The 26,746-nt window shown below is 30.3% G+C and overlaps 1 protein-coding gene across 1 annotated transcript in view; it reads right to left on the minus strand.

The window, feature by feature from the left end:
- Positions 1 to 2,862: 2,862 nt before the first annotated feature.
- The window catches only part of Klp54D (Kinesin-like protein at 54D), a 43,308-nt gene continuing 19,424 nt past the window's right edge, over positions 2,863 to 26,746 (minus strand). The window contains exons 2-10 of the mRNA XM_065511604.1: positions 10,975 to 11,146; positions 10,694 to 10,915; positions 10,481 to 10,621; positions 7,845 to 7,986; positions 4,722 to 4,958; positions 4,067 to 4,658; positions 3,414 to 3,531; positions 3,114 to 3,340; positions 2,863 to 3,042 (exon numbers count right to left, since the gene is read on the minus strand). Coding sequence (XP_065367676.1) covers positions 3,030 to 3,042; positions 3,114 to 3,340; positions 3,414 to 3,531; positions 4,067 to 4,658; positions 4,722 to 4,958; positions 7,845 to 7,986; positions 10,481 to 10,621; positions 10,694 to 10,915; positions 10,975 to 11,146 — 1,864 coding nt within the window. The 3' untranslated portion in view covers positions 2,863 to 3,029. The remainder of the gene's footprint in view (positions 3,043 to 3,113; positions 3,341 to 3,413; positions 3,532 to 4,066; positions 4,659 to 4,721; positions 4,959 to 7,844; positions 7,987 to 10,480; positions 10,622 to 10,693; positions 10,916 to 10,974; positions 11,147 to 26,746) is intronic.

Genomic DNA, 26,746 nt, shown 5'->3' on the forward strand with positions numbered 1-26,746 from the left:
ACCAAATTTCACGACGGCTGTGACTGACATTAAAAATGTATGTTTGTATTTTAGTTATCAAAAAAGATTGGTTAAAAAATTATAAATTTATAAAAAATCGCCAGGCCATTAACGTGTCTCAGACCACTAGAACAAGAAATGTAGGATCAAAATTAACATATTTTGAGAAATATTAAAATAAAAGCTCATTTTTACTTAAAATATACATATCCATATTTACTTATACATGAGTTTTTGTCTTCGTAGGATACCGTTAACATATTCACAGTTATAACCAAAAAAAATTTAATTTTTTACCGTCAGTTTCAAAACTAAAAATTTTGTTAAAAAATTTATTGAGAACATAATAGGAAATAAAAATATGTAAAAAGTATGACAAAAACTCCTATAGTTTTTCCGTACCTGCGATTTAAATTTTCGAGAAAAACTAATTGTTTGGCCATATTTTGGCGATTGAGCCGAATTTCCGTACTGTTTTGATTTTTAAGTAAAAGCTATTCAGAATATTATAGTCCATGTAATTTTAAATATAGTCTGAAAATTTTACTAAAATCGGAAAACGTTAACCCTTAAATCGTGAAGGTCAAAGGTCAAATTTTGCAATATTTGGAATTTCTCATAGAAAGATAGAGAAATGTTATCAGTCCAATTATGAATAAAAAATCCGCGGGAATTTTGTTCCCTTTTACCATTTTTCCTATTCAAACTCAATGTTGAAATTAGGAAAAGGGTAAAAACTCATGCGGATTTTTTTTATTCATAATTGAGCTGTATATATTTTTGATGAATTAGATTTTTCTAATCTTTCTGATATTTTAGGTACATAAGTTAATGATTTTTCGATTTTAGGTTCAGAAACTGTGTTTATTTTGCTTTTTGATGTTGGTACCAAAAACCAAACTATTTCCCCTCATTATTAAAGTATCTAAATAAGGAAGCATAGATTTACTTTACTACATATTGTTACGTTTTTACCTATTAAAAACGTTGGTTTATTTTCCTTAAATTGCAAATAAAAGCAGGGGGGTTATTATGCAACTCCTTTCAAAAAGAAATTCGTTCGAATTTGTATGCTTTATACATTGTATTTCGAAAGTGTTTCGTTTCGAATCGAATTACATAATAACCCCCCAATTTACCCCCAGTAACACGAAGTCTGGTTAAGTTTTAACTAATAGTTATACTGACAGTTTACATTCAAACATAATTTTAACCGACAGTATAATTATTAGTTAACGCATAACCAGACTTCGTGTTAATGGGGGTTAGAAGTTTAAAATTGTAACAACTGTTTATTTATTCAAATGTACAACATACTTATAAACAATGCAAATTAAAACTTTTTTCAAGATGATTTGAATAGGAGAAAACACTAAAATATTACTTACACATTATTTAGAGCTTGTTATAACATTTTATTGGCCGGTTTTTGATACACCCCAGATGAGAAAACCCTTGCTCCCGGCCGATGCCCGGCAATGCAAAAGAACTTCTCAGAGCGAAGCCAATTTTTGATACACCCCAGAGGAGGAAACCTTTGCGTCCGGTCAAAGGCCGGCAATGCAAACCAACTTTTCTGAGCGAAGCCAATTTTTGATACACCCAGAGTAATTTCATTATGATTTAAATCCCCAATTTTAGAAATGAAATAAATCCCCAAAAAATGAACTGAGTCCCTAAATTTCGTTGTTGGTTTTTTCTATATAAAATTTTGGGGCCTTAATTCATTTGCGGTTTGGGGACTTAGTTCGTAGCGCCTAAACTGACTATATTTTATTTTTTTATTTAATTGGCGTGTTTTAGCATATAGTATAAAATGATTTTTTTTAGTTTTTGTATACATATATTTACAGAATATAGGCCGTATTCATAAACGAATTTTAAATTTAAACAACGTTTTAAAACCAAATTTTGTATGGAAATTTTGCTTTAAAACATTGTTTAAATTTAAAAATGTTTTATGAATACGGGAGTATGTGTATATTGTTTTATTATAAGAGAAAAATCTGTCACGTTCGGTATGTCACGTACAATATTAAGTTTTATTTATTATAAAATCATCCAAAGTTTGATTTTATTTAAATATGACGGATTGTAAAGGAAAAATATTTCGTTTAGTGTAAGAAATTAAAAGAAAACATAACGCCTCTCACGGTTCGAAAATGTTTGCATATTTCTACATGTACCTCAAAATGAATTCCGTTTTACGTCACGTACGATACCGTTATTTCGCTCGATATTTTGGACAAATATGTTTCGAAAGAACTTTTTATTATTTTAAAATATAGTACCCTCTGAATGGAACATAAAGATCAAATTATTTTTCATATACTCTTATTTTTGCAAAATCTATTCCACTCTATAGGCGTTCAAATGTCACGTACGATGATATGGAATTGCCCACATTCTATCAACATTGTTGATAAGTAGAAGTTTCTACTGATGGACATGTTTATAAACATGATGAATGTTGCAGGCAGTAGTTACAAGCCGCTAAATTCAAATCATTACACAAAAAATTACACAAAGTTTTTGGTTTAATGGTCAATTGTTCAATACATTTGGCGTGCTGTTTCCAAAAAAATATCTGCTACAATTGGAGAAGATGTAGATTTCATTGGAAGGCCTTTTTGTTGTGCATATGTATAAAACTCAATATTTCAATGCAAATTCTTTGAGTTGTATTTCTACAAACATTTTTGTTACAAAGTCCACAACAGTTTCCTACTAAATTCAAGATGTTGAATGCCATTGAATATTTCTGTATTTTCATTAAATAAAACAACATAAGTAACTCAAAATAGTTTTGATTAATTAATTTATTTAAACTACAGTTTAAAAGCACTTCAATTACTTCTCGTACATTCTCATTGCATCATAAAAATAATTACATAATAAATATGTATGTATACTCGTATCAACCCTTAAATATATAAAATGTGATTTTATAAAAATTTGAAACCTCTTACAACACTAGAAACTATTTTTTATTGATAACAATTCATATTGGTTCCTTCTAATTAAAATTCTTAAATTAACATGCTGCAAAGAAAATAGAATTACATTTTATTATTTCAATTGATAAAATAAAAGAAATAAAAAGAAAAACTTACTCTGGCATTAAACCATTGACATGAGAATTTAAATCATCTTGTACTGTTTGAGCTTTTGTCGGTTGGTTATTATTTTCTTCCTTCTTTTCCTCCATTACTTGTTTGGGAAAATTATTGGCCATTTCCAATATATTACGAGCAATACGGTGTTGATCGATTTGTCGCTGTTCTTCATTCGTACGTTTTTCATTATTTTCCGAAATACGTCCTTTTAAATTGGGAGGATTCTGGAATTTTTTAATTAAATTGAAAAATAAATGACAATAATTCCTTAAAAATTTAAATTATTAGACAATGTACTTCCTCATCCGTTTGGGAATCCTGAGGATTTGTCCAAATTTCTGTTCCAGCTGTTTCACTGCCTGAAGCTGACGATAGTGCTGGCCTGGCAGGTATTAGAGGAGAACGAACACAAACTCTTTAAATTTAAACACGAACAAAAAACAATATTATTTCTAAAGATCTAAAACTAATTCAATAATAACTATTTACTACTATATTCTATTTTATTTGAATATAGTAATGAAAAAAAACATAAGAAATTTAAGAAAATCACAACACTAATTTCACATTCAAATATTTTGTATAATTTTTGTGCGTTTTGTTATTTAAACGATAAAGTCCCTTGATTCGAAATTTTATTTGGCCAAATTTTATTGCTCCAGCCCATTATTCTCATTCTCTAGTCTCGATCTAAAACGAGAAATTGAAAATGGAACAATGAGCCAGTTACCAATTGTAGTGATTTCTTAGCATCGATACGCGGGAAAGTACTTGTGAAATGAAATTTAAGGATACATTTTAAATCATTTTTATAAATTGTATAGTGTTCAAGTGTTCTTTAATAAATACTTTTTAAGACTGATAGGAACTATACTATAGAATGTTCCTATTTGGACCAACAAAACCACTTGTACTTTCCCTCAGTATTTTTGCCAACTCTTTGTACTTACTTATTAACATCTTCCAATTTCTTGAGCAAACGTTCGTTTTCTCGACACACAATTTCCTGATCCCTGAGTATAGTCTCTCGCACAGTAAACAGATGATTGTTTTCCTGTCTCAACGCTTCATTTTCTTGCATATACAATTTCACCAATTCTGCCAGTTCACTGCCATCCAATTCGGGCAAGCGTTCCAAATCTACTTTAGGTATAACACCACCATGATCTGTTGGAATTTCCACAATTTCTGCACCCTCAATGCCAACTTCTTTGATTGAGTTGTGATGTAAATTCAAGGCCGCCTTTAAATGTTCATTTTCCATTTGCAAGGACTGCACATCCCGCTTGAGGCTAAGAATCAAGGCTTCTCTTGGATCCATCATAATGACGGGTTTGGTACGTATGCGCTTAGCACGCGAGGCATAACGTAATGTATTCAAGGTTTCAGCATAATTGTATTGGGCTGGAGAGACGCAAGCTATCATGAGAGTAACACCATTTCCGGCCAAACTGTCAGCCAATAATTTGGTCAACTGACTGTCTCGATAGGGTATGTGGCCAAAGCGTTTTTTACTATCACTGAGTGAAGCAATGCAGTAACCTAAACATAAGTTGTCATAGTTACATTAATTTGATTTAAAAACTCTTAATTAGTTTAACTTACCTAATACCATTAAACTTTTATTGATATTATTGGCTTCCTCTAGAGTTTTGCCTTCACTCATGGTCTTTTTGGTCAGTTCACTGCCGGCCAGATCCACAAAATTGATTTTTCCATGTTTAGATAAAAATACACCATTATCAGTTTGCTGTTCCGATATTATGTGTACTGTTAGAATAGTGTGTGATCTGGAGGAATGATCATTCATAGCATGTGATCCCACAGCTCGATTGCGCATGCCTAGAAATAATTAATTTTAAGTAATAATGGTCTTGTACTAATGTGCGATAATTAATTCATTTATGTTAAAATTGAATTAAAGGAACAAATTTGGCATTCGGCATTTTAGAATTCGTTTTTGTATTCTTATTATGGTTCCTAATTAGGAATATTTTCACAGTAAATTTCTTATAACACATAAAAAAGATTAAGTTTGGACAGTTTATACTATTATATTATAAACCAACATTGGACAACTAAAAATACTATATACTTTTTTTTTAAACGCAAACAAAAGTCTATAAATACTGCATACTCAAAAATTTTGACTGGATTTTGGCATAATTTAAAAATGTCCCGAGGATGAACCGATTTTTTATTAATTCCCTGGAATGTGAAAAGTCCTTATTAGTGTATGGTATGAAAAGTCGAAAATCGATTATAAGGATTTTCGACTTTTCGATCAACCATTTTCATTTCGAATTTTACAGTCGATTAATCGAACCCAATAATCAATTTTTTAATAATTTTTGGGAACTATAGCAAATGACCTATAATTACGGATTAAAATCATATTTTGGAAGAGTATTATAACTCCTTTATGTTGAGGTGCTCATTTTCAATTTTATGGAAAAAATTTCGTAGCACTTTTTATAAAAATTTCTTAAGTTTGAAAAATTTTCGCATTAAAAAATGAGGTCCTCCGTGAATATTTTCCGATGTCAGCTGAAGATTAATATATTGCAAATTTTAATGAAAGCAAAAAACGTAGAAAATACTAAAAATTCTGGAATTTTATTTCTATTTCGATTAATCGTTATCAAAAATCGATTTCAGCATAAAAATCGGAGTATATAATCAATCACGAAATAATCGTTTTTAGACCCTGAAAATCGATTTTCGACCATAATCGTAATCGATTTACCATTCACTAGTCCTTATCGTAATTTCGTCGTTTATTTGGTATTGAAAATCAACCTCATCGGTTTATAAATTGTTTTTTCTATATCTCGGATACTGTGTTCGTCAAATATGCAACATTAAATCAAATAAAAAGAATTTCTTCGTGATTTCCAACATCGTATACCACTACTTAGACGTTTGGAGCATGAAGCTCGGGGAATAATATTTTTTAACCCAAATTTAGAAAAAAAAAATTGTTCCAATTTTAGTTAAGTACAATTAAACGCGATTATAACAAATTCCTGGTTTTTAGGAACTTATTTTGAAGTCTCGATATTTAAAAACTACCAAAAATATGTGCAGAAAAGATATCCAAATCAAAAATAGATGTTAAAAAAAGTCAAGTAATACTGGAATGCAATTCTAAAGAGACAATAATTTACTTGAAATAATTCCATGTCAAAAATTCCAAAAAAAAATTATACTTCACTAGCCCAATTATGAATAAAAATTCCCTGGGAGTTATCCCCATTGAATTAGAATAGGAAAAATGTGAAATTGGGAAAAAAACTCAAGGAGAAATTTTATTCAATATTGAGCTGCGTATATTTCCTTTTAAAGAAATATGAAAAAGGACCTTTTTATAATTTTTATGAAAGACAAACATTTTGAGAAATGGTCTCCTCAAACTAACTAAACTTTAATTTTAGGTTTTTTTCTTTTTTAGGGAACCTTATTTTTCCTCAATACAAACTGGCCACCCTAATGTATATACACTAGGGTGGCCCTTAATAAACGAAAGTTGGATTTTGGCCATTCTCACCCCCCAGTTTGTAGGACATTAGTAAAAAAATCATCCTGAAAAAATTTTAGGTAGAAAAAATTTTAGGTAGTTCTCTGAAGTTTTGAGATGCATTTACAAGGGGCAAAAATGCATTTTTTCAGTTTTTGTAAAAATTTTGCCATTAAAAAATTACTTTGGATGTTTCAAAACTCCATTGGCTTTCGTTAATTAAGGGCCACCCTAATATACACACATTAAATGGTTAAATTAATGGACAGGTGATAAGTAATAAAGCACAAAGTTTTCCAAATGCAACAAATGGAAAACTTGCAATAGAACTTTTTTATGGGTCAATAAAAAACAATTGAAAACAATCCTTGTTTTTATAATGGCGTTTTTAAACTTACAACAACATGAAATAATAATTATGGTTATAATTTAATACCGGTTGATTGTCTGTAGATTAAATTATGAAAACAAAAAATAAAAAATTTATTTCAATAATTGAGTTTATTGAAATCCACAGAATTTAACCCTTTGACTCTACTTGATATCTTTTTCTCAAAATAATTGTTAAGAAAAAAAATTATCTGGTATAGTCTCTATTTATTAGTGTTATTGCAAAATAGCAGACAACAAACGTAATTAATTGATATAATAAATATTTGTGAAGCATACACACGAGGCAATATAGTATAAAACATCTATGGCAGCTTATTTTAATTTATTTTAAACTTATTAATCATTAGCGTTACCTTTAATTTTTAACTTTTCAAGTTTAATACTTGTTCCCACTCCACTGTCAATTACTTTCGCTTGCTGTAAAAATCGGAGCAAACGACGCATTGACCCAAAAAGCTGGCCAAAAAAGGCAAAATTAACTAAGTACGTATTTCGATAGATGCGATTTGTAGTTCCCGGACACTGTTAAAGGTAGGAAGTTTTTATTGATTTTTTCTAGAGTTTTATATAATATTATTGTCTGGCAAAACGAATGGAGTTTTAACAGTTATTTCTTTTTTCGCTGTAAGAACTATTTTTCAGTAATTAATCTTGTAGATTTCAATAAACTTAAATACTGAGAACATACATTTTTTATATGCATTTTTGGGGTTACGATATACAATCTTGCGAGATACAATCAAAATTACATAACCAAAATTTAACCAACATTTTCAAATCTATGTTATAGTTTCAGAAAATAATTAACTTAAACTTACCTTCTTCTAATACAGCCAATAAATCATCTAGTTCTTCGCAATCCACTGTAAAAAGATTTTCAACAAAGAATCCTCCCGACTTTTTGGACCATCGTACTGCGAGAGGTTTACGTGCCGAACCTGGATTAAGCAAATCAATAACCTGTGGGTGCAAGGAATAGTTTTCAGTATATAGGTTATGTTTGTCTAGCAAAAGGAACTAATAACACTGTCCACGAAATTGTCAAGAGGGGCACCAAGCGGCCTAAACTAATTTGAGTTACGTGAATATATGTTGGACAACCTCCTCCATTTTCGAAATAACGGCATATCTCGAAAATACGAGTTAACCTAAAAAAAAGGTTAGCACCACTGAATTCAGCATACCCGAATCAGTTTAACCCACCGGCTGTCCCGCTTGACAGTTTTTTCAACTAGCACAGTGTGAAGAATATATAAAACTTATGAAATTTGTATGCAGAATATTTTAAAATGCTTCAAATATTCCATTTAACCCAAACTTAATAATAATGGCCGTGATTATATTGTATAAACATTTTGTGAATTTTCTTTACTTTTATTTAATTGTGTTTCTGCTACGAATATTTTAAAATTCACAATGTCATTTAGCAAATAATCAATTGGTTTCATTCAATAGACATTAATTTAATTAAATTGACCCCATTAACCTAAAATATTTCAATTTCATTTCGCCTTCGTCCTGCTGACAGACAGACACCCGATATTGACAATTTGTCTGCTATGAATGATTTTCTACACGTTTTAGCATGGAATTGTAAATTTTTGTTATTCATTTTTCCTGTTCCTCTTACATTGACTTGCAATTAAGTAGGGCGTACCTTGCCAAAGTAAATAAAAAATGTTAGATAATTTAAAATTCCATGCAAACTGTTACAAAAAAAAAACAATCGATGCAACAATAAATTTAATTTTTGGTAAAACGCACAGCACAGTGCTTTGTCCCCATATAACGATGGCACAAAAATAGAAGGAGTTGTTGTAGAGCTTTGAAATTTGGTATGGTAATATAAAATACTTTAGTTAAGAAAAATTAAATTTCGGACAAAGGACACGCCTACATCCCATATATGTCAAAAATATAATTTTTAGTTTTGGCTACATAATTGATCTAAAAATCGTGAAAATTTACATTTGTTATATGCCCTAATCTTACAATCTTTCTGTTAACTTTTATTGTGATTGTAGCAAGGACTCTTGGTCCTGCCATATATCCTTAATTCTATAACTTTTGCATTTAGTTCAAAAATGTCTACATAAGTGTCAAATTTCGATAAAAACGTATTTTAAAAATTAAAATTTTCTAAAAAATCTGCTACCATTCTGGATTTCCATATTTTTTGAAAAATTAATACATTTTTGAAAAGAATATACAATTTCCTACACGTTGATATATAGTATGTATATATTATATTTTCCAAAAGTCTTATTAATGGATTCAAAATACATAACTCACAGTAATTAACTTCATCTTGTAGTGTTCTCTTTTGGTAATGCAGTAGTCGGCAATGCAGTGCACAAAAATATTACAAAACTGCAAGATTCTGTAAATTTTTAAATTGTTGATATTGAATCTATAAATAATCCCTTAGAAATGTATTGATGTAATTGAATTTAAGGTATTAATATTATTTCATATCGCTTGTAACATTATTTCAAAATTATTACATACTCTATAATACATAAAATTTAGGTAAAAATTGTGAATTTAGACCTATTTTAAAAAGCATTTTTTTTAAGTTGTGGCAAAAAGTTGGTACTAATCTTTTCACGGCCGTTTTAAAAACACTATATACTAAGAAAAAACAAAATAAAAAAATGTACGATTTTATAACATTTTTTTTAAAATTCAAACAAACTTTTGTAATTTTTTAAAAAAATATATTTTTTTGAACGATAAAAATAATTTTAGTCAAATGTTTTATAAAAATTTTACTACTGTTAAATTTTAAACATACCAAGGAACTCAAAAAACAAAAATTTAAACTGATTTTTAAAAAAATTAATTTTTGAGAATTATTTTCTTGAAGCAATTCAAATCATTTTTTTATTCATTAATTTTTTCTTAAATTTAACTGACTTTAGCGACCTCTGGTGAAGTCTAGGAGAGTCAAATAAAACCAATTCCTAAAAATTTATTTGAGTTGTGTTGTTAGCTATCGATCAATATATATATTTTATCATATTTTGAGAATAATTTTTTTTTGATTTTTGTCTATGAGACAAAGCACCGTGCAACGCCTTGAAAGCTGAACTACACGTGACAGAATTAGTGGACATTTTTTTTGTAAGAAATTAAATACGAAATGAATAGTTATAGTCTCAAGTAAAATATTATTCATAGGAATTAATTGCACAGTTGGTGCATTAATTAAATTTCTAAAATAAATTAATTCTACTAAAATTTAATAAAATTAATCATGTCAAGAAACTTTCTTTACGTAAAACTTTGACATACATACATATTTACACCAACGTGAAGGTCAAATATTTTACTAAGTAACTACATATTAGGTATTTAAAACTCACGGAAATCAAACCTCCCGTTTCATTTTCCGAAAACAGAAATATGTATTCATAGAAAATATAATCTAATATGACCAACATAAATAACTCACCCGTTCATTGTAGATTTCCATAAAGGATGCCTTCAAAACATATGTTGTATCTTTGCGATTCTTGAGCAATTGGAAGAGGTACAAAAACGAGCGGAAGATAAGACCATGCCGGCGATCTTTAGGATTTGGTTTACCACTAAACTGTTAAATAATTGAAATAAATACATTTTAAACATTAATAACAATTTAATTTCTCAAAAAAAAAAAACTTACCAACTCGGGTGGTCCGGTAAGTGTATGGGTTTTACCAGAACCGGTTTGGCCATAACAAAATGCTGTACAACTGAAACCCTCGATTGCCATTTCAATAATACGCTTGATACCTGAGTAATCAAGTATATCGTCCTGAGTAGCTCCCGGTTCGAAAACAACATTATAGGTAAAGACGCGCACACTTTCACGATTACGACTTTTGGCCGAATCGTGACTTTCAATCTAAAATTCAATGCGTAACTTATTTAAGTTTCATGTAAAAGTATCTTAAACAAACTTACAATTATTTGGCCATTTCCAGGAAATTGTAGTATAGAACCAAGTCTATCACGTTTTTCTTTTTCATTTAAAGGTCGTACTCTGACCACCACATTAATGTTGTCTTCTGGTGTTGAGGGCTCACTACCCGTTGATTTTGAAGCCACTATTTCCAATGTATCAGCACTGCCAATTCTGTTTTAGTTAAAAGAAAACATAATTCGCATTAGTAAATATAGTTAGCCTTGAGTTATTCTTGGGGTTCTTGTGAAACTATTAACATTAACTTGAACTTGAGATTTTTCATTTGAAAAATTCCTTTGTGTTTTTATGGGAGTAAATAAATTCTCTTAAAATAGTTGAGTGTTTATTAGAAATATAACACCCTTGACCAACCACTTGTTTAAGCAATTAAGCATTGCCAAACTGTAAGACAGAGGTTCTTAATTGTGAATTTTGTGAGAAGATCCGCATAGTTTTGTTAATGAATCCGTAATTATTAAATAATTAGTTAATTGGCAATGGTGAAAATGTTTTAAACCTTTTTTTTATAATCATTATGTTTGAAATTATTTACTTTACTTTTAGATTTGGGATTCCCTGTTACAAATTTCTATTGCTGCACAAACAAACAACGTTCGTGTAGGAGTAAATTATTCATGGGATATTTGTTTGCTAAATTAGAAAATCGCATTTACAGGTTTGTTTGGCTTTCATGATATGAACAACAAAAAATTGTAAGCAAAATTTGTTAAATGCTAGTTCTATGCCAATTTTGAGATGCCCTGCTCTTTTCTAAAAATAAGTTGTGTTCATACAAATACCGATTCGAAACGGTTGGAAAGTAACGGTAATGCAAATTTAGATTATTTCTGTAACGGATTTGTAGCGGTCAGGCTTATATTATTAATAAAATTTACAAAAATTAACCCAGACAATTGCTGAAACTCTGTTCTGAAGTGAAGCGTATCCCAGAGAGCGCCTTCTGCATCTATCGAAACAAATATTAGTCGGACGGCACATGGTCTGGAATATAAGGCGGATGAGGCAAAAATTCCCAACCGCTTCATAAATAGTTTTACCAGGTATTGCGTTGTCATGATAGACTATTACGGTTTCATGTCTGGCCGCATATTCATGCCATCTTTGGGACAATAGCACTGGGGATTTTTGTCCTCATATACGCATTTCTTGTTCTAGTGGCCTGAGACACGTTATTAGAACGACAATTACGTACATATTTCGATTCTTTAAAATTAAATTGCAAAAGTTATTATTTAATGGCAAACATTTAAAAAAAAAAAACTGAAAAAAAATAATTTTTTCCCCTTGTAAATGCACCTCAAAACTAAATCGAAAGTTGGCACGGGTTGCCCTTCTTAGAATAAGCTAAACAAATGTTTGGTGGTATTTTAGGTCATTTCAGCGGGTAACCTTTCAACATTTCAAAAAATTCTAAGGGACGCTCTAATGTATGTGTATCAGTTTCAAAACTAAAAATGCGTCTCCTGAAAAAGAATTGCTTATCTTTTGAGGCCAAGAACGAATTAAGTCAATTTCGGATACTCTGTTCTGAAATGAAGGCGGGTTAGGCAAAACCTCCGAACTACTTATTTCTAAATATTTAGTTTTAACAGGTAATTGAAACATGGGGCCTAGTGTTGTCTGGGCGTTTTTGTGACAATAGCATCGGGATTTTTGTAGGATGTCAAGGAGATTGAGACAATGGAACATATCATATAGCGATATAGTATTAAATATCTTTGCAGAAGATTTTACGATGGACTTGATGACATTACTGGTTGTAAACTGAGGGCTATCCTAAGGTTCACTATGGGAATCACTCTTGGCCTAAAGCATCTGATGTAAACAAACCTACACAGAGAAAACAGATTCGTTGTGACAACCGAATTTGTCGGTTCCAAGTACTATCATTCAATTCGGTTGGAGTATTTTTTAAAATAAAATTGTTTTTAGAAATTTAAAATGAAACTGTTAATATATTTGAATGTCTTTTTATATTGTAAAAAAAATCTACCGATACGCAATTACTTGTTGGCTCAGAAGACCGAATTTGTCTACTACAAGTATTGATATTTTAATCGATTTGGTTATCGGGGATAAATTAATAAGTAAAGACACAAACCGCAAAACTTAACCAATTTTACAGTTGGAACCTCAATTCGATTGTAACCATTAAACATGATTTGAGTTAATAGCTTTTTCATGAAAACTATTATACATTAATACATTTTCTATCAAGAGGCCTTATTCATAATCAATTTGTATTCCCTTCACCTTCGAGAGAATGGTATATATACAGCTGCGGTCAAAATAATAGTACCACATATTCATATTGTTATATAAAAATATTACGTAAAAACTGTTAAATTAATCTTTGTTGTTTTTGTATAAATTTATACTTAATTCAATAAACCTTCAAACATTAAAAATAATTTTGAAAATTAGATGAAAATTTTAAAGAAAAACTACATAATATATAAATACATACGAAATTCATCAGTCAAAAAAATAGCACCAAGATAAAAATCGATTAAAATAAACAAAATTAACCAGGACAAAATTTAATTTAGTAACAATTATTATAGTTTGTAACGTTCTTAACACGTTATTATGAAAAGTAAAATATTGCTGTCTTTTGTTTTCGTATTTTTTGGCAAAAAAGAGACCGACCACCACCTACCCGTAAAACCTACCCAAAAAGATTCTAAAATTTTTAAAACTTTGTATCGAACTTGTATGCCAAATATATTTTTTCATTCCCCAAAATAAATTCTTAAATATTTTTGGTTTCCTTTTACCCTTTTTGTGACTCTTGGCAATCTATTTTTAATAAAATTCTGTTTGGGGATATCGCATCCTGTGCCACGACTTTCACCTTTTAGCTTGAAACCCTAATTTATATCAATTTATCATTCCATAGATCATTTCTAAGGTCATAATTTCTTTGATTTATATCTGAGTATGATTTTATCAAGCATTTGATCATAGAAGATTGAATTATTTATTCCTCATATTCAATATATTCTTCGAATGTTATAGTAGAAAAACCACGATCAAACTATAATTTTAAAATCTGTGTGTTTTTTAATATAAGTTGAATATATTATCTTAAATTTTGTTTGAAATTTGATTTGGAGGACATTCTATAGAAGTCTGATATCAAACAATATTATTTTGTTTAATTATTTGACCAAAATGTGCTTTGGTATTTGAATGTTGAAAAATGGTAATGCGACTGTGGAAATATTACCTTTAATAGATGATGTTATATTATTATTGGTGAAACTTTTCTAAGATTTAAATAATTTAAATTTTGTTCTTGTAATGGTCAGCGAATAACTGCAATGCTAGTCGTCACTTTTGACCACCGTGCAGAACATAAATGACTGATTTTCGAAAGGGTGGACCAAAGGGGTTATGATTAAAAGCGGTAAGCGGTTTGGCAACCTAAAATTTATATTTTTATTTCAACGCAACGTTTTATAAAACCATTTCTAAATATCTATAATTAGTTTTATTCAGAATTAAGCTAATTTTTATTTCAAATCATAATTTTTTAAATTAGAGCTCACATACACCACTTTTTTTGTTACTAAAAAAATTAGAAAAGTAAAATTAACTTTTTTGTTTTTCATTTTATTCATTTCCATATAAATAGATACAAATTATAATTTTATCGCGATTTTTTAAAACGAAAACATAATTATATTTTCTCTACAATTTCTTACAATGGTGCTATTATTTTGACGGAATAGAGATTGATTAACGATATTATATTATATTTAATTAAATATACTATGGAAATAAAAAAATTTCCAATGTTAGTTGATTTAAGGTTCTGTGGTGCTATTATTTTGACCGGCACTGTAAGTTTGTCATTCCGTTTGTAATTTCTACATTTTTCATTTCCGACCCTATAAAGTATACATATATATTCTTGATCCTTATAGATAGCGGAGTCGATTAAGCCATGTCTGTCTGTCTGTCTGTCTGTCTGTCTGTCTGTCTGTCTGTCTGTCTGTCTGTCTGTCTGTCTGTCTGTCTGTCTGTCTGTCTGTCTGTCTGTCTGTCTGTCTGTCTGTCTGTCTGTCTGTCTGTCTGTCTGTCTGTCTGTCTGTCTGTCTGTCTGTCTGTCTGTCTGTCTGTCTGTCTGTCTGTCTGTCTGTCTGTCTGTCTGTCTGTCTGTCTGTCTGTCTGTCTGTCTGTCTGTCTGTCTGTCTGTCTGTCTGTCTGTCTGTCTGTCTGTCTGTCTGTCTGTCTGTCTGTCTGTCTGTCTGTCTGTCTGTCTGTCTGTCTGTCTGTCTGTCTGTCTGTCTGTCTGTCTGTCTGTCTGTCTGTCTGTCTGTCTGTCTGTCTGTCTGTCTGTCTGTCTGTCTTCTCGAAAGCATTTCTGACAGAATTATTGAAGATTTGCATCCCGAAGATATCTGGGGTCTTCAGAAAATTGATTTCAACAGACAGACAGATGGACATGGCTTAATCGACTCCGCTATCTATAAGGATCCAGAATATATATACTTTATAATTTCCACAATTATATTGTGGAAATTGCAAACTTATATATACCCTTCTCACGAAGATGAAGGGTATAAAAATGCCAGAATGTTATTCAGAATAACAAAATCAGGAATGTCAAAGCTATTTTTGTTTTAAATTTGGAATTTGCATTAATGAAACTTCAAAAAATATTCCATTATTTGAAAATTAACCCTTGGAAATGTTGGCCAATTTTCAAGTTTATTTTGGCTTTTCCCACTTGACTTTTTGGGAAAATTGAAATACAACTTCCCCACTATAAGTATTTAGATCTTATGTACTCATAAAATTCTATAGTTTGTGCAAATTCAATCGTAGTTAATTATGACTATTAAATCCAGACATCGCGCCGTAATCAATTTCAACAATCTCACACATGCCTTGAGTAAACATCAAACACTTGCACGGACGTCAGTGTTCTTAACGGAGTGGTGTAGGTTATTCCATACAACAAAAAAAGTGCCAGAAAACCCTTTCCGTCATAACATTTGTTTTGTTGGCTTTTTTGTTGCGTGTCTAATTTGAGTTAGTTTTTTGCTTTATACTCGTATGTATATCGTTACTGATGTTACTAGCTGTTGGTGTTTATTTGCATAAATAGAGAAACCGTCTCGTGGTGGGGTCTTTTCCACACAATAACAATTTATAATATTTAAATGTACGTACTTTAAGGGTTCCTGACTGGTCATGAATAAATGAATGACTTGCTGTTATTGTAGGTTTAATTTCCTTTGCACTTTTTATATATAAAATCAGAGCTAAAGTATCCCATAGAATAAAAAAAAAATATGTATAAATGTGTATTAGACTGCTCCAAAAAATGAATTTGCGAATTATGACCATCACAGCAAGCACTTGTTAGCGTTATTCGGTCACCCTAATAATTTGGAGCAAGGAACAATTCTAAATTAAAATTTAACGATATTTATTCATATTTTTATATAAATTTGTATTTGTCGGATTTGACAAATGTTTATATGGAAATTACACAAAATTAAGCGCTTCCTATCTTTAAATTTGAGATATCATTGAAATTGTTTATTCGTGCAAATAGTGATCATCTGAAATATCCAATTTTCTATGAATCTGGCGCATAAATCAGGCTGAACTTGACCGATGGCATGGGTAATGTTGGCTTTGAGGGCCACTGTGGTTTATGACTCATTCGTATAGACCTGCGACTTAAGAAAATCCCAAAAGCAAAATTCTAACCAGTTCACAATGTGAACTTCACATCATGGGATGACTGTCCTCAAATCGCTCGTGCAGAATGTCCAATGTGACATGAGTTGTGAGGCACTTAGCGCCGTCCTGTTGAAACCACTTGTCGTTGATGTCTATAATATAAAATTTAGGCCAAAAGAAGCTGGTAATCGTTGACATATAGCGCATCGACCTATAATTCCACCAACCTATTCGGTTTCCCGAATAGAGCACCCATTTTGATAAAACAATATTATCATTTGCACGTGTTGCTGAACGTTATATCGGTTCAAGGAGATTTGACAAAACAAACTGAATAAATAACATCCAATTCTAAAGATGTACCTTCAAAAATAAGGCCGCTATCAACTGTCAAAGTTTGTAAATCCCTATTGGAAGACCCGATTTAAATAACCCAATTTTTGCCACACCAACTACAAATTTTCCGCCACAATAGATTAAAAATAAGTTCGGGTTAGCACAACCAAAACTATTTTCACCGTGTGACAAAACAGGAAAATGTTTATTAAAAACAGGAAAATTAACGTGTCAAATAAATCGAAATTGAAATTTTAAATTCTTAAAATAATTGTAAGATGTTAAGCATCTTAAAAACTTCATAGGATATTAATATTTAAAGAATAATACCGGTTTAAAATTGGTTAACTTAAATTCTGATTTGAAAAAATCCCTTTTCGAAAAGAATTTTTTCCGATTTAACTTAGTCGGAACTCTTAACTGTTAGAAACCCTAATTTGCATATACAAATTTGTTAAATTAATTAATTCTACACTAGAGTGTCCAAAAAACCGGCAAATTTGGAAAACCGGTTTCCGGTTTAACCGAAAAAGTGTGTTTTTGAAAAAACGGTTTTGATTATCGTCTTTTAAAAAAACCGGTTTAACGGTTTCGGCTTTTGTCTTCAAAGAAACCGGTGAACCGGTTTATATTAAATTTTAATTTAATATGAAAAAGGTCTCATTAAATTTATTTTTATTTGTGGATGCTAATAGGAAATGTGTTAAGAATTGTGTACTAAATCTTCGGAAATTTAGCATTTTTGAGTTTTTAAAGCTCTATCTTAATGCAATTATAATTTTCTATAAAATAAATCAATATTTTTAAAAATAGTATCAAAGTTGTTCATAAATATGTTTGAGTGAGCTTTAGAAAATATATTTCATTAAAACCGGTTAACCGTCTTACAAAAAACGGTTTGTCAAAAAACCGAAAATTTAAAAAACCGAAACCGATGGAATTTACAAAGATGAAAGATGGATACTCTATTCTACACACTATTGCAATGACTTGCAGTTAATATAAATACTTTAAGAATAAAATTAATATATAAATAAGTAAGAGAGCTATATTCGGCTATGCCGAATCTTATATACCCTTCACCAAATTATACTTCAAAATAAAAATTTTAAATATTTTTAGGTAAACAAAATTTATTTTTTTTCCAAAGTTGTTTTTTTTAAACAATTTTTTTTTTAAATTATAAAAAAATCTTTTTGTTTTTTAATTTTTTTTTAATATTTAGCAAAAAAAAACTTTTGGTGAAAAAAAAATTCGGGTTAAAAAATATTTTTTCCGATTGTAGGTCCAACTTACTATGGTATTTTATACGTCATTGCAAAGGTCTTTGAAATATCTATCAAAGATAGTAAAAAATAGGTCAAAAATCGAGGTTGTCCTGGTTTTTTTCTTATATCTCAGCCATTTGTGGACCGATTTTCTCGATTTTAAATAGCAACCGAGCCGGAAGAATTCCGGAGATATTGATATATGAATCGTGTATGTAAGTTATTTGGGGGATTAATCGACTCCGCAATCTATGAGGATCCAGAATATACATATATACTTTATAGGGTCAGAAATGAAAAATGTAGAAATTACAAACGCAATGACAAACTTATATATACTCTTTTCACGAAGGTGAAGGGTATAAAAACACTGTCTACAAGACATTAATGGCAAAATCGATTAAATAAAAAATATTGAAACTGTCAAATAAATAAAAACAATTCCTCTAGATTTTATCTAAAAACAAAAACGAAAAAAACGTTAAGGACGAAATGACCAAATTTCTTCAATGACAACAACTTTCATTTTTCATACCAGCTTTAAATAATGTGGCCATTTATCTTTCTTATCTTCAAATAGTTTATATAATCTAAAGGAAAGTACAAGAATTATATTATTTTATTCATATGAAATAGTGTTACCAAATGTACCGATTTTAATGGGATTGTCGCGCTTTTTTAGATTTTCTAAACCTACAACTTCAAATTTCAAATCTCGCAGTTATTTTTCAACCGATATTTAATTTTAAAACAACATTTCTGCTGATATTTGTATCGCTGAAAAATAATGACTTTAAGGTCAAATTACAGGTCGTTATTTTGAAAATACATAACTTAATATTATCAGGAACATGTCATTATTTTGGAACAAGGACGAAATCTATACTTATGATCGGTATATTAATTCATATACCCTCATACAAATATACTCTAGTGATGTAATGATTCAAAATTTTCCGTACACAATTATTCATCGCTAGCCAAAAAACAGTTTAACAGCCTCAAAAGTGAGTAAACTCCAGTGAATTTTTGGATTTCTTTAAGATCATGAAAATTATTATAGTCCGACTTAAATCTTTTTTTTCAGAACCGAATCTATTATTCAGCACAATCTCCAACAAACCGAAACTTTTAAATTGTAATCGATGGATTGATTTTAATATAATCATTATCTTAAAAAGATCAAATAATTTGTTGCGTTTATATTTTTTATAAAATTTAGATTGTATATTTATTGCAAATTATGAATTTCACACACGTTTTTGACGTTGGATCTTCCAATTTAGACCATATTCGGTAAACACATAGGCACTGGTTGGAATTCTTTGACCATTTTCATTTTTATTATTTTAAATTTTGAAAAACTCGCGATTGTATTCTTGATTTAAATTTTGTATAAAATCAACAAAATTTACATGGGCTGTTAATTTAAATACTCGTTTTTTATGATGCCGATATCGGATTTTATTGATTTAAGATGCATTTGAAATATAATTATGTCCGCTTTAGACTACATCCACTTTAAATTAAATTATTACATTTTTCAAATGCTTTTTTTAAATTTCTCCCTTAGGAATATTACTAATTAATTCAATATAATGCTTATGTTTTTTGTAAGTATTTACAAAAATCGATTTTTGTACAGAGAAAACTGTTGGTGTTAAATATTAAAAATGGTAGGACTTTCCGTCAAATAAAAAAAATAATTTGGCATTCGACAATTTGCATACTGAATGAATTTTTGACATCAAATATTTTTTTTTAATTATGTAGTCTAAAGAGGACATAATTATCTTTCAAATGCATCTTAAATCAATATAATCTGACATCAGCTTCATAATATATGTAGGAATGTTTAAAAATACACAATAAAATCGAGAGTTTATCGAAATCAAAAGAAATTAAAATGGAAACATCCAATTGACTCTAAAGAGTATGTGTTCACCGAATATGATCAAAATCGAATCTTATTCTTATGGAATTCATAATATAGAAACATTTTGTGTGAAATAGAAAGTATTGAAAATTGCACGAATTTTCGAAAAATAAAACTTGGAAATAATTTTGTCTTTAATTAATCCCAAATTTTTATTAAACTTTTAGCTCAATCAATTCGTCACTAACGAAAGCAATTTTGTTTTCGACTTTATTAAAATAATTTTATCATTTTCACGCGAAATTCTTGACATTTCTAACATTTTAGCATAAACAAATTTTCGTTTGTTGATGATCGTTCGTTTAAAAATTCGCCAATTTTATAAAAACAGGCTGTCAATTTTCAAAAATGTATTATATTTGATTTCCTTATTAGATATTCTTAAATTTAATTTAAATCCACTATAAAGCTGAACAATTTATTAAATTTTCGTTTAACTAAAATCTACAGCAATTCATTTTGAAATATTCAATTTGAAATAAAAGGATTTTTCTATGAAGTAAAGGTCCGAAAGAATTAATTCATAATTTCATTTTGGAAATCAAAATAAATTTTATCTCTTAATTATTCCGCTAATGAATTCATTATGAATTAACTCATAGGCTAAATTCATTTATACTTTAAATATTTATATTGAATACATTACTTTGAGAATTTATTATTTATTATTATTCAATTCAAAACTAAATAAAGAAAAAATATTTGAATTCAATTTTATTATTTCAATTATTGTAGATTTGAATTAGCAAAAATTTAATCATTCAAAGCTTCAATGAATTCATTTCGGAATTAATTTCATTGTGAATGAATTCTATTTAAATAAAGCCTTTAAATGCCTTGAGCTAATTAATTTGATGTTAGGAAATGATTATTGAAATGAATGGCTGATATTTTTTAATTCCGAAGTAAGATTTTAGTGAATTAAGCTTAAATTGAATTAATGAATTCAAACCTCTGGGCTAAAGGGGATCCAGCTTCAGCGGGGAAGTTAAAGGAAAATTTTTAAATTCGAATAAAACGCAAACTTTACATATTCAGAATAATATTCTTTTTTTAATAAAACACAGATTGAATTAATTATTTCATAAGTCTGAGAATGCAAGTAAATAAATAATACACAAAAATAAATGTTAATCAAATTTTCTTTTTATTCTGCTGCTGTTATATTTATAGTCGTAAATGGACATAAATAGAATCAATAAGATTTTTTCGTCAGATTTGGATAACTTATCAACAACGCCTTCAATGTCTTATTTAATTTTAGTAACATAATTTTGTTATATGTAGGTATTATGAGGCGCAACTAAATTGTCAGAAATTTAATTTTGTTGTCAACAATTCATGGCGCCCCTTTCAAAGGTGTTCTTCTTTTTTTTATAAATAACAAACATGAGCATTCTGTTTATAAATTCTATAATTCGTTATAGTTCAAGAACTTAATAATTCTTAATGTTTATACCCTACACCACCATAGTGGGGAGGGTATTATGCGTTTGTGCAGATGTGTGTAACGCCCAAAAATATTGGTCTAACACCCACCTTAAAGTATACCGATCGACTTAGAATCACTTTCTGAGTCGATTAAACGATGTCCGTCCGTCTGTCTGGCTGTCCATGTAAACCTTGTGCGCAGAGTACAGGTCGCAATTTTGAAGATATTTGGTACATATTATTTTTTCGGCCCAAGGACGAAGCCTATTGAAACTGGCTGAAATCGGTCCATTATTTCACCTAGCCCCCATACAAATGTCCTCTCGAAATTGGACTTTATCGGTCATAAATGTTTAATTTATATATGTATCTACACAAATTTCGCTCCAAATACGTTTTATATATACAAAATTCATGTCACCAAACATTGTTATGATCGGTCCATAATTAGTCATAGCTCCCATATACACCCGCTTCCGAAAATCACTTTAACGTGCTTAAATCACTTAAAAATGTTGGTATATACACAAAATTCAACATAAATAACTATCATATAGACATAAATAACACGACCTAATTTTATGGTGATCGGTCCATAATTGGTCATAGCTCCCATATAAGGCCCACTTCCGAAAATCGCTCACGAATATAAATTATTGATATTTAAAAAGAAAAATATTTTTACTCATTTACTAGGTGTAGGGTATTATATGGTCGAGCTTGACCGACCATACTTTCTTACTTGTTTTTATTCCAATTATACCCAAAAAAATACGATTGAATAACCACATCGAGAAGTAGTACAAAAATGTTTGGTCAAAAATTGGTTAAAATTATTATTAGATGTGCGAATTTTACCCCCTATCTATACTTGACAACTACTTATCATAACAATTGTTGTCAAGACAAAGTTGTCATAACAAAGCAATAATACTAATAAATGGAGAATATACCTGATCATTTTTATACCCTTCACCTTCGTGAGAAGGGTATATATAAGTTTGTCATTCCGTTTGTAATTTCCACAATATAATTTTTTGTATATATGTATATTCTGGATCCTTATAGATAACGGAGTCTATTAAAACATGTCCGTCTGTCTGTTGAAATAAATTTTCTAAAAACCCCAGATATTTTCGGGATCTGCCCATTTTTTTCATACAACAATCTGACTACCGTGTGAACTGACAATGTTTGTTGACAGATCAATTTATTGCCAGATCTGACAACATTGTAAGATCTGACGACCGTGTATACATAGCTTTAGAAATACTTTTCGTAGCCTATTTCCTAAAATTTAATTTATGAAATCCTACCATGCAATTTTGTATTTGAACCTGTAGTGTAGCAGGCAATACGGGAAAAGAACTTGTGCAACTAGATCTTAAATTTAAGTTCTGAAAATTACAGCCAATTTTTATACCCGGGAAATTTTTAATACTAAATAAAACCAGTAAAGTTTTCCGAATAAATAGTATTCACAAACTTTTACCTGCATTTTGAATGAAGTACATAATATTTTTGGTTGTTTCATTAAAATTTATCTAAATATGAATATCCTCTGAAGTTGAAAAAGTACACAATTTTACAATTTTATTGTTATTTTTTTTCATCATTTATTTATTGTATCTTCATTATTTAATGAACTAACAATAAGTGGTTCAAATCTTATATCTAATATTATTATTTAATTAGTCCAGCCAGTGCCGGACGAAAAAATTTTGTGTTCATGGTTGTTGTGGTTAAATTGTCATTCTTCCTTCTAGATTAGGTCTGCTGTGTCCCTCCTTCTTAATCGAGTGTGGCCACGGTTATCTAATATGTTGCGGGCCAGCGGGTTTGGGTGAACTTCAAGTTTTTTTAAATATTTTTGTACGTTTTTCGAGATTTCAGTTTTTACAATGGGCACGTTTAGATCTTTGTGTATATTCGCGTTTTTGATATACCAGGGGGCAACTGTGATCATTCTTAGAAACTTGTTTTGGCGTCTTTGGATCTTTTCTACATTTGACGCTGAGGCCGTGCCCCATAACTGTATGCCATAACACCATATCGGTTTTATGATCATGTTATAAAGTAGAAGTTTACAATCTAAACTAAGCCGCTTCTTGAGGGTTTTCATGAATGCTTAGAATAGCAGTATCATCAGCAAATGTTGATGTATGAGTGCGATTGTTAGTTGGCATATCAGACGAATACATCAAATATAAAAAAGGTCCCAGGATACTGCCTTGGGGGACTCCAGCTTCAATGGGTTGTGCAGTACTTAAAAAGTTTCCCTCTTTAACCTTAAATGTTCGACCAGTTAAATAGCTTTCCAACAGCTTATGCGTGTTTGCCGGTAAATTTTGACTCAATTTTTATATTAATCCAGCATGCCATACCTTATCAAACGCTTGAGAGATGTCGATGAAGAGTGCAGAACAGTATTTCTTTTCTTCAAACGCTTTTCTCACCATATTTACAAGTCTATGGGTTTGTTCGATAGTACTGTGTTTTCTTCTAAATCCAAATTGATGATTCGGAATACAATTGTTTTCAGTTAACATCGGGTACAACTTGTTCATAAGTATCTTCTCAAATAGCTTTGATATATTAGACAATAGGCTGATGGGTCTGTATGATTCTACTTTTGTGTGATCTTTTCCCGGCTTGGGTATCATGGTAACCAGTGAAACCTTCCATTCTGGAGGATAATATTCAAGTCGTAATATAGCATTAAAAATAAAAAGAATTATTTTTATTGCTATCCGGGGTAGCTCCATAAGCATCTTGTTGCTGATCTTATCCATACCAGGCGCTTTCTTGGGATTTAAATCAGCAATAGCATTTTCGATCTCTCGAATCTCAAAACGTAGGGGTACGGCTGCTCCAAAATAGGGTGCAACAGGTGGCAACTCAATTGCTTCGTTTGATGTGTTCGGTGTAAATACTTTTTTTAAATGATTAACAAACATATTCCCTTTTTCAGTATCATTTCTTGCCCAACCACCACTTGAATTTCGCAAAGGGGACTTACATATAACGGGTCTTTTAAGATTTTTTGTTGCTCGCCATAATGAGTAATCCGATTTCGGGGTTGCGTCCAGGCTTTCTAAATATTTATTCAATGATTCCATTTTTCGAAATTCCAAGAGCTTTTTAAGTCTTTTTATACAATCTTTAAGCTTCGATTTTAGTTGGGGGGATCTGTGCAATTGCCACTCTCTTCGAAATCTTCTTTTTTCATTTAAGAGCCATTCGACATCTGCAGAATTAATTCTATTATATCTGAGTTGTCGCGGTGTTTGGGTAGCATGTTGAGCAGCCATTCTGAGATTTTTATCGAAATTGATAAGAGAGTGATCGATATTTTCTGGTGTTCTTAGCGGTATGTTTTCCGAACAATGTGTACTGAGGTATTTTTTATATTTGAGCCAATTTATTCTTGTGCCTGCCATCGCTAAATTACCAGTCGGGGATACAATTTCTAGGGGGCTCAATAAAGTAATAATAGTGGGTGAGTGATCTGAAGATAGTTCCAGCGAGGATTCAATTTGAATCATTTCTCTAGGGATATTTTTCATCACGCTAAAATCAATAACATCCGGTATTTTTCGTGGGTCAGTAGGCCAGTAAGTAGGTTGGCCGCTCGAAAGCACATGCAAACCCATTTTAGAAATTGAGTCGAACAAAACACGACCTTTAGGGGTAATCAGTCGTGATCCCCAGAATGTGTGCTTAGCATTATAATCGCCAGCAGCCAGGAAACGGGGGCCTAGAGATTTAAAAAATCTATTATATTGACTTTCTGCAATTGAGAATCTTGGGGGTGAGTATATCGATGAAATCACTAAGTTTCGATGAAAATCTTCAAGACAGATTGTAGTAGCTTGAAGATAATCTTCGCAAAAATCACACATTAAGTAGTGTTTTATTCGAGCTTTTATTAAAATTGCCGACCCTCCGCATGCTCTACCTATGGGATCTTTGGTGTCATATATTACATATCCATTTATTCGAAAGGAACTTCTGGACGTCAAATGAGTTTCAGAAACCAGCATTACATCAATTTGTTGGTTTCTTAAAAATATTCGAGTTCGTTTTTGTGTTGGCGTATGCCGTTTGCATTCCAAAAACATATTCTTAGGCAGTTCATGGTCTGTTAAGCACAGCCTGCAATAACATTGATTGCATCTTAAGCATTTCTTGCATCATGTTACTCATTGAGTATGTAAAGTTATTTACCGATTGCACAAGAGTTTCTATTGTAGATTCTAGTCGGGTAAAATTGAAAATTGGCGTTTATTGTTATTAAGTCACAATTCCTCTGTTTTAAATACGTTATTTTTTATCGTAATTCGTCTTTGTCAACTAACTCTGTGTCTGTTGCTAGAACCGAAAAAGTTTATGAATATGAAATCATTCGATTAGCAACATATTCGGTCATCACAACGAATCTGAATATTGTAAATTTAAAAAAAAAATATTCCCGAGAAATTAAATGAATAAATAACAAACTTCTTAAATGACTTCAACGAATTTGTCTTGAAATATATTTTGAAACTATGTAACTTGAGTGAAAGCTTTATTATAAAATTTTTCTGGGGGTGAAACAGTTTTTTAAGTGACCTTTCGCACCAAATTAAACATTTTTTTTTATAAAAATTTTGTATCAAAAATTATTTTTGTTTAACAAGTACGAATATTAACCAGGATATACAAAAGTATTTAAACTTTCCCTTCCGCATGTTCAATTCATTATAATTGTGGTAGTCAATAATAAAGAATAAAATAAAAAAACAAAAAATAAATGAGAATTTGTGTCATTAATATCAAAAACACCGTTTGTCATTTTTAAAAAGAGGGTGAAAGTAAGAAATGTTGAAATTAAGGGAAAACCACCTAAGTATGTTAAATTTGATAGGAATCTATAAAATGGCCAACTCACAGTGGAGCAGAATCAAACTATTTTAGAAATAAATCAGCCATTTCTAACTGACTGACCCCAAGAAACAATTTTTTAGAAAGCAAAAAGAAATGGCGTGGTTTCGGCCAATAAATAAGAAAATTCAAAATTTTCAAATTCAAAATCGATTA

This window comes from Calliphora vicina, chromosome 5 (assembly GCF_958450345.1).
Source record: "Calliphora vicina chromosome 5, idCalVici1.1, whole genome shotgun sequence".
Classification (NCBI taxonomy): Eukaryota; Metazoa; Arthropoda; class Insecta; order Diptera; family Calliphoridae; genus Calliphora; species Calliphora vicina.